The sequence below is a fragment of the Stegodyphus dumicola genome, chromosome 12 (assembly GCF_044657685.1).
Source record: "Stegodyphus dumicola isolate Sdum_Otavi_A_Nest chromosome 12, ASM4465768v1".
NCBI lineage: Eukaryota > Metazoa > Arthropoda > Arachnida > Araneae > Eresidae > Stegodyphus > Stegodyphus dumicola.
Window position 1 is genome coordinate 76405727 of NC_140779.1, and position 18737 is coordinate 76424463.

The 18737-nt window shown below is 32.6% G+C and overlaps 1 protein-coding gene across 2 annotated transcripts in view; it reads right to left on the reverse strand.

The window, feature by feature from the left end:
- LOC118195492 (uncharacterized) overlaps positions 1–18737 on the reverse strand; it is a 376248-nt gene that overhangs the window by 307363 nt on the left and 50148 nt on the right. For both annotated transcript variants that reach the window (XM_085806599.1, XM_085806598.1), the window contains exons 4-5: positions 14528–14706; positions 6964–7106 (exon numbers count right to left, since the gene is read on the reverse strand). In XM_085806599.1, coding sequence (XP_085662725.1) covers positions 6964–7106; positions 14528–14706 — 322 coding nt within the window. The remainder of the gene's footprint in view (positions 1–6963; positions 7107–14527; positions 14707–18737) is intronic.

Below are 18737 nucleotides of genomic sequence, written 5' to 3' on the forward strand. Positions count from 1 at the left end.
AATACTCAAATTTTTTTTTTTTTTTTTTTTTTTTTTTTTTTTTTATGTAATTAAAGAATAAAGCACTAATTTGAAAAACAGATCTAGTACTTGTTCTTTATTTTAACTTACCCGCATTCCTCTGAAAATGACACAGTGCGCACTTACAGAGAAAATGCTATTCCAAAAAGTTTGTTTGAATATGGCAAGGAACACTAGGCAATTTATTTTTTCCGATACGCTTAATGTGAGGACCAATGTACTGAGATTAAACCTAGCTCTAAATATTTGCCTTAACTCTGTAGATGCTAACTGGATTATCCACTGCACTTTTTTTATTTTTTATTTTTATTTTTATTTTTTTATTTATTTATTTTTTTTTTTTTTAAGATTAGTCACTCAAATCCTCAGAACCTTCGAATCTTCAGAAAGATATGAACTTCCAAAATTTGAATCTTGGAGATATTGTTATTTTGTTTATATTATTTATTTATTTATTTTCTTATTATTCGAATCCTAAATAAAAAAATCTCCGAACGTTTTTAACGCAAAATTTCAGAAAAATTATTTTATTAGTTCATTTAAAACATTAATGCGATTATTACAATTTCTAGGATACCTGAAACACAAAATTCACCCCGTGACGGCCCTGTCTGCCACACTGCTTTTTTATGTGATCCAACGAATCTGCCGAAATTCTTACTCTAGTAATTGGAGGGTATTGTAGATAACCTATTAAAAATAACTCTTGAATTTTTCTACGATCTTGGTACACAAACGCTGTGGCGACGCAAATGTGACTCCAGTTATTTATTCACTGTTCAACAATGGCTGCTCCATTTGTACGCTTCAGCTGTGGATGCTGCAGTTGTACTATTCAGTTTTACAATTCAGCGTGACTCCAATTATATGGTTGCTGAATTTTAAATTGTAAATAGCCCACCAGCGGCCGAGCGGTAAAGACGCTGAACACTGGTAGTTCGGTCCGAGGTTCGAATTCCGCGAACGGGCTGGCTGCATGGGCATTTTCGTGGTTTTCGCCATGTGTAATGTGTATACGAGCCAGTTTCCTTTAGAAAGTCCTCCACGAAAGCATCCCTCCCTTTAGGCAGATAGCCCTCGTGTGCTTTGCCCTAATTGAATAATCTTATCTATTAAATTGTAAATAAAATATGAGCTGTTACTCTAATGTGTTTATCAAACTAAATTAAGAAATTGAACTTTAATATTCAAGAGTTTAACTACTTATATCATTCACCAAATTTCCTTTGCATCTTTCTAATAAACTAAAATTTATTTGTAAAAAAAATGCATTCTTCATATTTGTTTTTCCTTAAACTTATAAGGTATTTCTCCCACTTTCCTAGCGTGCCTTCGTGGTGTAACGGTAGCACGCTGGGCAGATGTTCCAGAGGTCCGTGGTTCGATTCTCGGCGAAGGCGGTTGCATATCTTTCATCTTTTCTGCTTCCAATTAACCTAATGACTCTACAAACTCAGATTTCAAACTTGATTTTATTTAAAAACTTTCAACACTATGCAAACGTTTTTATCATTTTTCACCTTATAATTTTATTTGAAGGATTCGAGAAATCTGATATTCGAAAATTTTTCAGAATTCTGATTTAAATTCAAAGTAATTCAAGTTTATACTTACCTAATTTTTAAGTTCCTTTTTATCTAATCCTTAATTTTTTTCAGTGAAAATTAAAAACGTTTCATATTCGTAATACTGCTCTGCAAGATTTCAGGTACATCAATGTAATTGCAATTTATATAGCATATGTGTATAGGTTAATTTAAAATATTTTTCAAAAACAGCAATATTGCAATTTGAGAAATGCAGTCTGAATGAAATTTCCTTCCTTCCAAGTGTCTATTTGGTCAGGAAACCACCGATTAGGGAAATAAAAATAAAATTTCATGATCTAAGTGTTACTGAACGGTAGAATAGATCAGTTAAGGAAATTTCACACCAATGTTCTTTCCAAAATTTCTTACTGAAGGTCTATTTTAAATATATATGTGAATCAAGTTTTAATATAATGATGAGTATATGGAAGATTCAATATAAAATATTGTGCACGTCCGTGTCGTAAGTTGGATGCGGATGTCATTCTTATTATTCTAGAGTCCATTTGAAAGCGAATGAAAGAACTGTCAGCTAAATAATAAAATATTTCATCATCTCTAAAATATTTTATAGCGAACAAAACAGAAAGAAGAATATCAAATGTATTTAAATATCACGAATGTTAAAAATATTAGCTGAAGAATGAAGAATTCTGCTGTTTGTACATAGATGAGTATACTTGTTTCCCTGTATTTATATATTTTTCCTTAAATGTAGTTTTCATAAGCTATGTCATATCCTTCGGTTTAAGCTTATCTGATGTTCGAATAGCTGGATTTCAGATTTGAAGGTGCCTCCAGAAGTCTTTAGTCAATTTTGATATGCCTCTACATAAGCTGTAACAAATCTTACATTGATTCCTGGTAACTCTTGACGGCGGGGCGAGTTGCGTGCATTTGTAAATCTTAGCCGAGGGTTCGAAACAAAAGCAAATTTTCAGGTGAGGTGTTTAGAGTATGTCATTTGGAAGCGATGAAAGTCTGAAGCGATATCTCCGAGAAATTATGATTGAAGGAAATTAAACCTTCTATTTTAAAACTGAAAGTTTAGGTTGTAGAGACATTAGGTGTTTTTTCGAAGCAGGCAAGATGAAAAATATGCAACGTCTTCGCCGAGAATCGAACCGCGGACATCTCAATTACGCGCTGAGCGTGCAGACCACTACACCACGAAGGTTCGCTATGAAGGTGGGAGAAATACCTTATATACTCCCTCTTTCAAAGGGCGACTGGGGTTTTTAAGGGACCCAATCGCCAAATCCTTGGTGAGGAGAATCATCATCCAACACCCTTTTAGTTCGGGCGCCACTGCAGAGACATTAGGTATTTTTTGAAAGCAGGCAAGATGAAAAATATGCAACACCTTCGCCGGGAATCGAACCCCGGACCTCTCAATTACGCGCTGAGTGTGCAGACCACTACACTACGAAGGCTCGCTAAGAAGGCGGGAGAAATACCTTATAAGGTGGCGAAATATCAAAAGAATTTAAGAATGCTTTGAAGTTATAGTAAATCAGACAGTAATTTCAAGTCACAGTCTTTTATTGAGTTACCTGCTTTTGTGAAGAACGTGCCAGACATTAAAGATAACTGAAGGTTAGGAAGATCAAAATACCTATAGCAGAAAGAGATGAGATGTTTGTAACGAGCTTAATGTAACATCATGCGAAAAAATATCTCAAGCTACAACGATGTCTTCAGCATCAATATACCGTATTTTGAAAAAAGCTTTACAGGAAAAAAAAGAGAGAGAAAAGAAAAAAAGAAATTGGCGCTCGATGGGTTCCTTAACACTTGGCCTGACTTTAATGAAACGAAAGTTTAATGATAAAAGTTAAAGATTTCTGCCATGAGTAATTTGACGGCCAGAAATTAAATAGCAGTCAATCCAGTGAAGAGGTCCATCCTCCCCACGATCCCCGACAATTTTGATTATGTACAATCATAGATGAAGTTAAATAGTGATTTCCGCCTAAGATTACCGATTACGTCAGATAGAGTTAAGCGTGACTACGGCATATTATTACTGTTGGTTCCAAAAATTTTGCAAAAAAGAAAAAAAAAAAAAAAAGGCTCGAAAGTAACCTAATTTCTTGAGGGTTGGACATGAAAAGGTTCCAATCAAATATATGGAGGAGAATTGTTACCTTTTTTCCATCGTAAAGTTTACACACGAGTCCATCAGACATCAAAACGCGTCTCTAACTTGATTGAACCCCTATCTAGACAGCATTTTTCCTCCTTGAAAGAGGTTTTTTTTTTTTTTCACAAGTTATCCAAAGAATGAAAAAGAAAGCACTACCTAAGAAAAGTAAATCTTCCATAGCACTAAATCGCGAGGATTGAAAAGCAGAGGGACTAGAAAATTTACAAGGAGAAACTTTCCACTTTACGCCACTGAGAGGGCTTCCGACCTAAGGTGATACCTAACGGAAAAAGCCCACCCAGTAGAAATTATTTATTGAAAAGATACTTCTTACAGAGTCTTTATAATGAATATTTTTGCATGACAGTGACATTTTTACATGACTTTTACATGAAAGTGAAAATTATTTACACTCTTCTTTGCATTATCATGCTACATTAGTTCAATGTTTCAGGTGATCAATGTTATAGTAGTTCAATGTTTCAGATGATCTTGGTTGATTGATCAGAGGATCTTGGTTGATTGATATAAAACATCAATTATAGTTTCAATCTAGATCTTAGGCAGAATAGTCTTTTTATAAATGATTATTGAATTAAGTTAATTTCTACATATAATAAAAGAAAGAGTCTGTCTGCGTGTCTTTCGTTCATACTGCGCGTAAGCCAATAGACCGAGGAAATTCGAGGAAATAAGAGTTTAAGATTTACTTCGTAATTTTTAATACAGATATTTTGAGTTTTTATGTATTTTTGCCTTGTCGCGAAGTGAAGACTGAATTAATTGAATGAGAAATACTCAATCGTCTGTGAAAAACTGTTTCTTTTTTGTTTTGTTTGCTTAATTTCTTTTATACATAGTTCTAGCTTTATTATAGTATTTGAATAGAACATGTGGCAACGATTAGATAATTCTTGAAATGATATAAATTTTGTGTATTTTGAGTTATAATATGAACGAAATATAATACTGTTAAGTAAACCTAGCGCCAGAGTGTCGCTATGGTATACAAAGTGAATTTTAAAGAATGCATTTATTCTATTGTGGTTTATGCGCTGTCGGCGAAGTAGGTTTAATTCAATCTAATAAGTTTAAATGAAATGCAAGAAAAAATGCGTATAATTTAATATTCCGTACAAGGAAGTCATGTGGTGTATACATCAGATTTTTTTCTTTCAATCTTGGGACACACAACACGCACATCGCGATCTTCTTATTCTGACGCTCATGTGTCTCGCGGGGCACAACAAAAAGAGTTTCCTTTTCTCCCCTCTCTCTCTCTTTATTATCTAATGGCAAAGAGGTTTGTATATTTTAAATTATGTCATCCACAAAGCACAATTTTGATTAGTCATTGCTTTCTGATGATAGTTTTATTCTTTTAGAGATGTGGGTTTGGCAATAGTTTTCATTCATTGCTTTGGAATAACTAAAATATTAGATTTATTGCTTATTTCATTGTAATATTTTTATATTATGTTTTAATTATTATATAATTTTAATTATACAAAAAGTTTTGCATGATTTTTTTAGAAAACAAAGTTCTTAACTTACACAGTTAAGAACCATTTGAATACCATTTGAATTCTTAAGATTTTACAACAGGATGGTGAGAAATTTATTTATTAGGGTAATTAATATTTGTACTAAGGGATATTGCTTCTTTCATTGTATTTCAAAAATTCTTTCTTTTTTCGTCTTAAATTAATAATTTTATAGCAAGGGTGTACAATATATGACGCTCGAAGTATTTTTAGTCCAAAGGGGCTTTGTCCCTAAAGGACTATTGTTTTCGTTTTGCGATTTTGCGTTGAATAAATATAAATGTCCGTTTCACTTTTCAAAGTGTTGCCACCAAATGTTAGAGTCCTGCATTATATTTGAAGAAATTAAATAATGAAAAATCTGCATAAATGTATGTATATTTCTCGCATTGTGATAAAACAACGGTACATAGAGCCATCGAATTTTGAATGACGTAATCCTACTGCGAATATGGGCATATGGAAGCTCAAATTTGAAATTTAGAATTTGTTTTATTATCGAATTCATATTCACTTTAACGAATTTTTGAGTAGCAAACTCAACGATTTGAAAGCGAGCAATAGCAACAATCTACGGGGAGGGAGACATTTTTATCTCCAGCGCGCGGAACTGTGTATATCGGAAATTCTAAAGGTAGGCTCATTTTAAAATTATTTTGCGACATTGCTATTGAACAAAAATTTATCGTTTAAGTGCGAAGAACATGATATTTAATAAATAAAGGTAACACACAAAACGTTAATAAAACGCTCCTTTGGACGTAATTTAAAATCTGAAACCTTTCAGACTTTTTTCCAACCTTTGAAATTTTTTTTTCATGTTTTCTGCTCCAAAATTCTAATGTTCTCTGCGAGTTCGGTGTTTATGGGAAAATATGCAAACGATATCTGCATTAAGTGGAGAGAGGAATGGAGTATTTTCTAATGTGCTAAGTGGATCGTACTTATTTTACACATCAGTTAAATCACGACCGCGTTCACGAAAATATACCAAATTTTGTGAATAATTTCATTTACTTCCAATCTTGCAAACTGTATTAAAATAAGTGCCTCATAATATTGTTTTACTTTCTTTCCATTTTCCTTTTTCTATTTTTTACATTTGGGTTACACATTTAAGTAATATTATTTAACATAATGACTACAGAACATTTTGAAATTATAATTTGGTCCTTGAAGATGAGAGATCATTGTCCCATTCTCTCGAAATGCAACAAGCGTTTTACTTACACCAGTACCAATCTTAGAGTTGAATTTTACATAGTTTCAAAGTTAATCAAAGGGTTGAGTAAATTAAAGTGACACTATGGAGTCACTAAATTTATTTCGGAGCAGAAAACAGGAAAAATCAGACATGCTCTCGCCGGGACTCGAACTCTGGACCTTCCGATTGTCAGCCAGACGTGCTTCCAATTATGTATCGGGAAGCACGCGGTAAAAAAGGAGAAAATTCCTTACAGCATGAAATATCTGTCCAATTAATATCATTAATTAATTACAAAAATTATTAAATTAATTAATTACAAAAATTATTAAATTAATTAATTACAAAAATTATTAATTAATTACAAAAGCATTTCTTGCATTGTTATCATTGTATGATCAAATTTAATATGATTGTAATAAATAAAAGTGTATTACTTCGAAATACAGATATACGCACCTTACATCGACTCTGTTCCCAGTATCTACTCTTACATCTCCGCTAAACAACTTACAGCCCACTTCGTATTCGCCGTCTCCGGCACTAACAATCATAGGATGCTGCTGGACGGTCACATGGCTCATAAATAACCCTGGCTCCTTCTGTAAAACAAAACGATAAGCAATAAAATTAAAAAGTTGAGCTAACAATTAATCTCAGCTAACGGTTTTATAATAACTTTGCCTTTCCAATCTCATTAAGACGTGCAAGATTAATATTAACTAAAATTAATTTAGAAGTGAAGCAATAAAAATCAAAGTTATATTTGAAAATTTTCACAGGACTAGTTTCGATGGTTTTGAACTATCATTGAAACTAGTCCTGTGCAAATTTGCAAATATAACGCTGATTTTTGCTGTTTGATTTCTAAATTAATACTTGTTCGGCGTGTTATTGTATCTTAATCAACTAACATGATAATTTTTTGTGTGTGAGATATATCTTTCCTGCACCTCCGCAGTTCCTGTCAACTCCATCAGAAATGCAAATTAAGCGAATTTAGATAACAAGCAAAAGTTTAAGTTAAGACAGAGAGAGTGTTGGAGATTTCGAACAAGAAGCACGATAATACTCATATTCTACCTGCTAATAGTAATGCGCTTATTTTTAATAACTTTTGAATATGATTTTAGTTACGTTACAAAAAGCGTTATCATAGAAGCTATATTTTTAGCCTCTAATTTGATATATGTTTTGTAAATTGAATTACTGCTACATTATCAGCCCGCAGAAATGGAATGATAAGTGCCTGTCAAACATTTCAGTTTCTGTAGCTTGAAGCTGAAATACGAATAAATATTTCAATTTTGACTAAGTTTCAGCCTGTCGATGTTTATCTTCAAAAGCCTCGCAAAAAGACAGTTAACAGAAGGATGTATGTAAGAAAAGAACAGAATGCGGTAGTGAAGATAAAAATGTAAAGACGAATAATAGGACTTAATATTACACCGCTTTTTCACAGTTATTCCTTTATATGCATATTGTGCTGTGGTAATAGCAAATCACCAAATAAGATTTATTGTTTGGTTAAATGAGTTTTTCTTTAATGAAAAAAATGTTATACCACTTGCGAAAGAGGGCTTCCAGAACTCCATCAAAAAGTGTCAGGAAGATAAAAAACTCATATTCGGAAGCGATGCGAATTTACAGCAGTGCGTTATTTACTATAATGTTTTTTAATTTATTTAAACACTAATCTTATTTTTTTTTAAGGATTTCAGCTTATACAAAGAAGTTAAAATTAAACTAAATTGGAAATTAAAACCATTTGTTTTAGAATTTGGCAATGAAATTGGTTTAAGACCAAATTGTTAATAGATTACAATATGATAAGGAACCCTAGCAGGCGTTTATTGCAGTTGTTATTCACACAATGTCATTATTGCAATTAACTACTGAAATTGCTACATTATGTTCTCAAACGGCGAAGAGCAGAGCTGTCCATTTTATATTTAAAACTCAAGGTAAGGCCGGAATAAATTCATTTCGGTCATCTTAAATTCTTGCATTTGTTGAGATTGAATTTTTTTGAATTAGTTTGTGTAATTTTAACGATAACTCGACAGAAACAACGAATGGAACGTAGAATATTTTTGCTTCTAGACTTGTATCCACCTTCTTGAAATTAATAGAATTTCTTGCTAAAACTAATGCCAAGCTAAGGCTGAAGTTTGTGTAATTTCAAAGACAGTAAACAAGTTTGACACAGATTTAGAAAAAGTAAGTGAAACATTACAAATTTTGCTATATAGTTTTAAATCGGTAAGGGAAAAGATATAAAAGTATGAAATATGTCTGTGTATTCCCAGGCAGATTTCCTACTTTTATTATAACTTTAGGTATTTTATATTTTTAATATATTTTGAACGTAAAAGTAACTCAAAGAAGGCCTTTTGCTATATATCCTTTTACAGAAGAAAAGGCTACAATAAAAATCTGAGCATATAGTGAATGGAAAGCACTAAAATGCATGACTAACGGGGCATCGAATAAAGCTCCATGTTAGACATGCCCTTGCCCATTTGACCTTTTGTCGTCATTCTTGCGTCACAGACTTCAGAACAATTGAATTGTTTGCTGTACATAGGAACTTACTGTACTTTGGAACCTTTCCATACAACCAAGATAATGCATTCATAATTATATGCTGACGAATTTGTTTCTCCGGGATAAGGACATCCCTCTCTCTCAGCTAATTTTGTTTCACTTCCGCTAGAAAACTCCCTTATTTATCCGCCAGAAGCAACACTTTTGAATAACAGATGTAAAATTATACTGAGAATTAACAGTTTTAGCAGTTTTTCAATTAGAACAGGTTGGTTTGAATGCTCATTCGTAGCTAAAAATAGACTTTAATGTGTAGAAAACAGCAATGAGGTCGTTTTAATTACATTCATAGATTTTTAAAATGAAAAGTCTTATTGTTCTTCCAGTCTTAAGTTTGCCACTATGTGTGTGGCACCTTTAATTGTTGATATTATAAGTACTGTATTTTTGGATGATAACAATGGCTTATTAGCTCATATCAAGCTATTTTAATCTTCTTACTTTTCTAAAGTTTATTTTTATAATGAATTAGAAAAAATTTAAATTAGACAAAATCAAAGTTTGAACTGGCGTTGATTAAGGCATAGGGGCCGGTTTTCAAAGGTACCAATTTTCGGCCGCCAGACAAGGCTTTTTCAACAGCGACAATGTCTGAATGGAATGACATAAACAAAACAAAAAATAATAAATAAAATAATATACCAAGAGCGTCCAAACTTCACGTCACTAAGAGTCGCATGTTAGAATTCAGAAATGTTCGAGGAGCCGCAACTAGATTTTACAAAAACAATAATTTCACATTTATATCTCCTTTTAAAAGTAGCATTTGTACTTTTCTTGGATGCACAAGAGTTTGAGCCTATTCATATCGTTTTAAATCCTTTTTAAATTTCTCTTTAAAGTCTTGACTGCTAGCGAATTAGATATTGTGCAAATTCTATTGAAAAAATAAATATTGTTTCTAATTGGAGGAGAATTATATTCATTTTTTGAGTAAACGTAATGTATGTATAATTTAAATTAGTCAAACTGCGAAGTAAAATTAAAAGTTAAGTTAAAACGCAGCCTTAAATCAGCATATAGTTTGCAAATAACTGATATTTTCGAGGAATTTCTTGCAGTTTCCTTGTTTCGTTTTGTCCCTTTAATTGCCATTTTACTTTGATTATGGATACTTTCGCTCTGGAGAATTGATGAGTTTTTATTCTGTTTTCATTTCTTATGATGCATTAATTCTCTCACATCTTTATTTGGTGATTTTTTTAAAATTCTTAATTAATGCTCCATAATTCAGCTACATAACGAGCGTATTTCTGTTAATTCCTGTCTTTTTGAAATTTCAAACGTTTTAAATTATATCTACCATTTTATGCTTTTGATAAATATGTTAATTTTTTTCCTCTCTTTTTTTTATTTAATGCACTGATAATAAACACACTTTTTTTGTAAATTACTCTTACAACTGATAGGAGCTTTATTCAAAATCTGTACTAATCTAAGGTTGCTTATTTATTTATTTACTTATTGCATGTTTTCTCCCAATTTTAAAGCTAAATTCATTCCTTTATTTCGAACGGCAGTACCAATTTCAGGTAAGTAGTTCGAGCATGCTTCAGAAAGCAGCTTTAATCATTGAGTATAGGGCGTTTATGCATGTGGAGAGTAAACACTATTAATTCTGAGGTCCTGCAGTTTTATAACGATTGACTCTGCAAATGTATGTTGGAGAACAATATATCTTACGCAAACACGTAGGCAAATAATGTACTTTTATCAGTTAACTTCACAATGAAGGACAGTGCTTGGAATGAAAGTAACGACCTCACTACACAATGAAAGGGAATGTGGTGTCAGTCTCTTTCCTTCTTTGATCTGTGATTATTCAAATTTAATGTTTAAGAGAGAGTAGTATATTTATTGCACGTAATAATTGTGGTTTGTATGCAAAGTGATAAATAAACAGCCCATCTTCTTACGTATAATCTACTCTCTTGAAGCCTATGCACACAGTTTATTGAGATATTAGTTTTCATTTGTAAGCAGAAAGATCCGAAGATCACATCATGCTACCTGCGACATTCAATGAATAACATTTGGAAAGAAAAGTTATCATATGCAGCAGATATAATCCTTCAGATGACCAGATGTGTATATTTTGGAAAAAAAATTGAACCCTTTGATAATGATTCCAGAGGTCTGGTTTATAGTGCCATGAGTCGCATTATGTTGTCTTCTATCAGTTAAAAATCTCTGGCCAACATACAGCCATCCTCTGAAACGCATTTCATGCTTCTTATGGTTTTTAATACCCTCATATTTCATATTATATTTTCATATTTTACATAATACTAGACTTTTACATAATACTAGACTATAACTTTCATATTTTACATAATACTAGAGTTAAATTGGCTCTCTTAAACATGTTTCGTTTCGATTGCGGTATTTCTAGTTATGCAAACTTTCTTTTGCATATTTAAAGGGACAAATTTTACATGAGTAAATGCTACATATGATTTTATTTTAAATATTTCGTTGGCAATTTCACACGGTTAATATTCTTAGCTAACAGTACATTGGCTACAGTTACATGGCTACAATAAAACCACTCCTAATCAGCAGCTCTGCTAAACGCTGATTTCAATATTGTCAGAAGTGCAAAAGTTAGTACAAATTACATAACATATGGTATTCAGCGATGAATACACATCGACTATCTTTCTTCTCTTCTGGGAACGTTTATGACTTGAGAACTCTTTAACGATTAAGCTTAAAATGTTTCCCACAAAAACATCTCTCTTTTTAAGCAGGTAGCCTTGTGTGATTTGTCATAATCAAAATAGGCCAACCCATTCCTTAAAGATACAGACTGCCTCGTGCCCAGATAAAAGCGTAAAAGTGGACTAGTGATGATTTGGGAATACGGTATTGTGGAAATCTACAAGAACGATAACTATTCTTGACTCTTACATCACCATAAAGGATTATCTGTGGACGAAGTCCATTCAGTTGTACAAAATTTGTATCCTGAAGCCGGTTTCGTGTTTCAACATGAACAAGGCACTACTTCCCGCCGCTGCACAAGTAACAGAGTGGTTTAGGTTTAGCGAACATGTATTTTTGAACATCCTGCACATCCTACGCTATCTCTGATTTCAGTGAAAACCTTTGCGTCTGTATGGGTTGGAAATAGGGAAAACTGGAAGATGTTTCCCTCTTCCTGCATCATGAAATGAAACTGTTACTCTTTTGCAAAAGAAAAAGGTTAAAACATCCTTAATCATTAAATAAGATTCATCTGTCATTTTCAAGAAAATTAGCAGCAGTATTCCTATCTAAAAAAAAAAGAGCGAGCTAATCGGCATCGTATGTATAAAGTACTAGAATCTAGATGCAGGTGTTTTTCTTTCATCGTTCAGTCCCATATCATATCATATTATAGAAATAAATGCGTATACCTCATTACAAAAACATAGATTTAGAATTTTGGCCGAATTGTTTTAAAGCTCGGGTTAAGGAAGTGTTAAAGCAAAAAGAAATGAGACCAACTTTTAAATTTCAGGTTACCTGTCTAAAAAGGAAAAATTCGAATGCAAATATACAGCATAACAATTATAGGGGTAAACTTCTTAATTAGTTTAAATTTACCCCTAATGAGACTGCCAGGTGACTTATCACCCCGTCTGTGGAAATAACAACGGAGTCAAAAGACGTTTTAATCTTTTTATTTAAAACTTTAAATTCAGCAGTTGCCGCCCAACCGGTGTAGCTGTTACAGACTCTGGCTGCTGTACCGAAGGGCCAAATCTCAAAAAAGGCAAGGATGTTTGTAAGCATATAGTGTCTGTGCGGCAAGGGGCACTCAAAATACACGGTTAGCCAAAAGTCCTTTCGAGAGATTATAGTAAGGAAAGAGGGGTGAGAGACTCTCGGACCGGCTCTGAGGTGTTCTTCCTCAAAACTTGGGCGAAAGCTGAACAGTAGCTAGGTTCAGCAATATCTCAGTCACTTGTTTTACTAAAAGGTGTTGGCCTAGATTCTATCTGTATATGTGCTTACAATTTAAATCTCCGTAACTTTAAAAATTTCAGCTAGCATAGGAAATGAATAAAAATTCTGAATTAAGTTAATTAATGCTAGAGATTCACTGTGCGGAAGTCTAAAAAAAAAAAAAAATTGCTCAGTTCTAAAGGCGCAAATTATTTCTCTAGTGGAAAGCCTAACTCTGGATTGTGTTTTGAAGCAGGGCGAGGAAATATCACAATGGTCAGCGCTGCTGGCTAACTTTCAAAAGCTCTTTTCTTAAATACACATACATCATTTACATCTTACATTTATTAAGTGCTAACGAAATGTAGAATTGATACTACAGTTCAGACAAAAAGATAATGGATTAATTCATATAAATCTTATACAATTTTCCCCAAACAGTTTATGGGTAAATTATTAAACCAAATTCCAGCATTAGAGTGAATTTTATGTCTCTGTGGGCGAAAGCACCTAATAAGCTGCTATGGAATGAATACCTGTGGCATTAATACACAACTTTCACCCCGAATATTTTGAAATAACATGTACATTCAATACCATTAAAAATGCAATCACAATGTCAGAAACTAATTTTGATTTAGTTACTTAGTTAAATGTCAATCTGCTTGCTGCTTCAGGAAAGGTATGTTAATAGAAACGCTACAATTTTCATAACGATGTAATAGTCATAATTGCAGTACACGACTTTAACCCTTACCAAGAGAAAAATAAATTTTATTTTGTCTTTCATTAGAAACAATTGACGTGCTTTATCTGTAGCAAAAATTATTCTACTCAATAATCTGTCAAAATAGCTTCCGTAGCTGATGAAAAATAAACTCGCTTCTAACTGAAACGTACGCATTCGCTTTCCTAATAAAATTAAAGACAAATTAAACCTAAATTTGTTATTAAATGGAATAGTTAAAGCTTTTTGCCCACAAATGACAAAAATGTTGCACGTTAACTTACTAAATCAAATGATAGAATGTGCTAAATGATAGAATGTTAGAATACAACGCCACCTATTGGATATGGAGAGAAACTCCCACTTGGCCATCTGGATTCGGCTAAACAACATGGCAAAGCATGTGTTGGTACTGAATGTAGTTAACTACTGCAAATAAATTAGTTAGTTCTCTATTATACAGTCCGCTCTTTAGTTTAGAATTATAGAATCATAATACATGTTTTTATTTTTTTAATGGAGAATTAACTAATTTATTTTCAGTAATAACTACATTCAGTTCCAATACAAAATGAAAAATAAATTTTGTGATTTAATTTTAACATATGAGATGCAATCATAATGAAAAGCTAAAAAATTACAAATTATAGATTTAAGAAAACTTTCATACATAAATCATGTTTCATGTTTTCATATATAAATCAGTAAAATTTCTCTATTTGGTTAAATCTTCTGTTTTAACTATTCTTCAAAATTTACCTCATGAGTGCTGCAGCCTTTCAGAGGTACTTTGAGAATTGTAGTGGTATTTTTCTTTCCGATGGTACTGCAGTTGTAATCTCCGTATTTGTCAGATACGTAGACAAGACCTTCAAAAGGGATATCTGTATGTACGTTGACCAAAATGTGTTCTGGATCGCTATGACAGTCCACACTAACTGAAACAAAAGATCATTGTGGAATCATTTTATTTAAATCATAGTAAAAGTTTTACTTAATACCACTTTCATGCAAAATACCTTTTCTGTTATACACTCTGTCTTTGAAAAGTTAATTAAAATAGCAAAAAGTGTTAAAGCACAAAGTTTGTTTCGGATGCACATAATAAAATAATTCATTGCAATATTCTAAAATTTTGCAATATTTTTAGATAATGCACTTATAATAACAAAACGGAGGGTTTTTAACACTACACTTTGTAAGATTTAGTTTAATTAATATACCAAGTTCTTCTACTGAAACTTCCCTGCTCTTTGACTATTTCAACTTGTCTACCAGAAAATGCAAATGAAACGAGTTAAATAAAGAATGAAAACCTAAATTTAGAAAGAAAGAGACCTTTGGCATCCAAGGCCTAAAATGCGGTGATCCTGTTCTTCCAGCTGGTTGTCTTGTTAATTAGTCAGTTAATTTTGCAGTTACATGAAAATGCACGTTAACTCAAGAGACATGTTCTTAAATATTTTGAATTTTACCAAATATTTTATCCATAATAAATATATAAAGCTATTTTAAATATTCTCATCATATACAGCGGAAGTTTATTTTTGTTATTCCCCTTAGTTGTAAACTTCCGAAACAGTTACTTTTAAATTATTCAGTAATTTTTAGGTAGAAGAGAAATCAGCGATTTATGGGTAGTTATGTGACTTATGAGTCATAGACTAATCTACCTATTTATGTACCTACCTTTTTACGTAAAACCAGCGTGAGACTTTACGTTAGTCCAATATGTGATATTTAAGTAGTTCAGTATTGAGATAAGGTGTTAAAGTTGCCTGGCCCAAGTGTCTTCAATTGCTAAAATTAAGTTAAGTTGGGTATTATTGTTATTACATGAAAAAAATAAATCAAATGTAATAGCATAACATATCTGCTTTTATATTCTTGAACGTGTTCAGTATCACCCTTGGAAAATGTCTTTGCCGAAACTGTGATATGTTCTTTCCGCTGTTTTCTCTTTTCAGTGTCATAGATTAGCTACATTTAATAGTACTGCTCTCTCCAGAACATTTAATAATTGTTAAATGAATCGGAAACCATCTGTTAAACAGCAGGGACCTCTGCTGCTTTTTACTTCGATGAAGCTCTGTTTGGACCATTTAATGACATTGCTTTGTGTGATCGGGTGAACAAAAAAATTGCAAAACATCTTGCAAAAGGCCTTTTATTTATTTGTATCATGAATCATATCGGATTACTATGAAATAGCTGGCTTCTAGTTGAGGCATTTGTTTGAGCCAAACTGATAGAAAAGAGATTTTAGAAAAGACTATAACTGATAGGAACATTACCACTGGTCCTTCTGGATTAAATTCTCGTTATAAAATCAATTAACTAACGTGGCGGAGCTTCTTGCATTAAAAGCAGCCATATTTGGCAATAATACAGCAGGTAAATTTTTCTGATTACATTGAACATTCACTTTAAAATATTTTCATTTCTTTTTGGTTCACTTTGTTGAGAATTTGGATTGGAATAACTTAAAGAAGGAAATCATCGATATGGGTAAGCTATTTGTCGTGGCTGGAAATTTCTCCAGGCCTGATTTTGAGGAATGTAATACCGGGAAGAAAGAGGTCTTGGAGTATGATACCGAGACTGGAAAAAATTTGGATGCACACTTTGCATGGGAGTTGAAAATTTGGGGGTTTGAGAAACTTCCCTCAGTGAACTTGAGCTAGAAAACACTTTTCAAGCTGTTGTGACCTAATCTTGCAAAGCAACAAAATTTTGTACAGTTAGCAACATTTTCTGTAAGTAGGTAAAGAATTTATCTTTTAGAGCTTTCCAATCTAAATCTGCGCACTCTCTCAGATAAAATGCCAAAGCTTTCTTCTCTTAAGCATTCTGAGAACACAAACGGCTTGTCCATATCAGCAATATTTTTGCTGGCACGTTGTTTTTCTCAAACAGTAAGAAATATTTATCTATAAGAATATCAGAACCTTGTCCACCGAATCGGCACACTGAAATTAATCCACACTTACTTAAATCATTTCTGCAGAATTTTTCGATTTAAACCTCGTTTCCATAATTAATTTTTTACCTTTTTCCTGATCACATGCTTGAACACTCGATGGCATACTTTTTCGTAAATGCACATAACACGCATAAACACACAAAATCGCTGAAACGAGTAAACACATCAAGTATTTTCACTGATCACATTGCTGAGATCCATGTTTCGACGTTTCACGCAGAAAAACGGCACTAGTCACTTGAAATCCTTTGATATGCAGCCGAATTAATCATTTTTTAAATTTTTGTTTTCACAGTCACTTGATAGCAGAGTTCGAAATCCAGTTGGGGAAACTTTCGCCACACTGTCATCCTGGCGACGTTATTAAATGTAGTATTTAATTGCATGGGAGGAATGCGGTACTTTTTAGCAATTTTCGACATTCATCATCGCTGAGGAGATAGTAGTGGCTGAGGGTAAAGTTATGATGACGCAGTTAACAGAACTGAGCTTGAAGTATCACAATCTGTATTTCCACGCATATCAAACCATCTTAGTAGACATTTATCCAATCATAATGAAATACGATAATTTTTATGTACACTGGTTTTTAATGGTATTACGTAGGCATTTTAGCAGGACAAAGTAGCGCGGTATTGGCAGAGCAAAGGTTAGAAAGGAAGATGACGTGTAGTTACTTGCTAGCAGAATTTATACCTAGTATATGCAAAAGTACACTAATTGATGCGAAAAGTACTCTAATAATTGGTTAATTTTAGGTTGTTATGTAACATGGAAAGATCTCGAATTTGGGAGAATAGAGGAATTTAGGGAGGAAAAACGTAAAATCTACAATATTTAATTTTGAGGTCGCCAATTATTTTCTAAAGCAGCCATTATATTTTGTTTTATCTTACATATGTATATAAGATAAAAAATATATAAATCAACATTATAATTTAAACTAACAGTAAACTCTTTAATTCTTCCTCTCTGTTTTAAAAATCGTAATAACCTCCCTGGATGGTGTCATTTCTAGATTATTCGATTTTGCATGGCTTGCTCAATGCTGATGACGTAATAATTAGCAACTGAAACTTTTAACCAAAACATTTCTCTGCGTGTGCTTCCATCTTGCATAACTACGCATTTCAGCTTCTCTCTCTGCTCTGCTTGGACGTAATTTCGCTATGCTGCTTCCTATTGCAATAATATAAAAAATGTAAATGTTCTTGAATAGGCACAGCTAGAGTGTCAAGCGAACTGTGGCCACAAATATCAATTGCACATAAAAATGGAATTAAAACTTCCTCGACTACCAAGTGTTTTAGACACTACGATCTCAACACATTAGCATAGTACGCAATCAGAATTCTTCAATATGATCTAATTACGTACGCATCAACAATGCTCCGTCTTTTGCTTGCTGTTATATATATATATATATATATATATATGATAGTATTTGAAGAGAGTGCTGCATTATTAGAAAGATGAAACTCGGAGGATAGATTGGTACAACGAACTTGCGGACTGAATATAATCTTTATTGCTGGACACGAAATAATTACCGAAAACATATTTTTCTTCACATATGTTCATAGACGTAACACGCAAGCCACAATTTTATATAGCGTATCACATTTTAAATAACGGCGTAGCTAGCAGCACGACAAAGCACAATGAAATGAAAATAGTGTCGACAAAAAGCACGAAATTTAGAACCTAATTCACATAGACATGAGGAAATAAAATTAAAATACATATAACCAACCCCAAAATTTCTCAATAAAAAACATCAACAAATTGTTTTCAAACCAGAAGAATTTTCGAAAACAATAGAGAAAAATATAAACTGGTTTATTTCTTCATGTCTTTGTGAATTGGATTCTAAATTTCTTACTTTTCTTGTCCGTAATTGATTAATTTTTCAGCAGCATTTTGCGCGGAAATAATATTGGGATATTTTTGCTTAAAAAAATTGTGTAAATATATATATATACATAT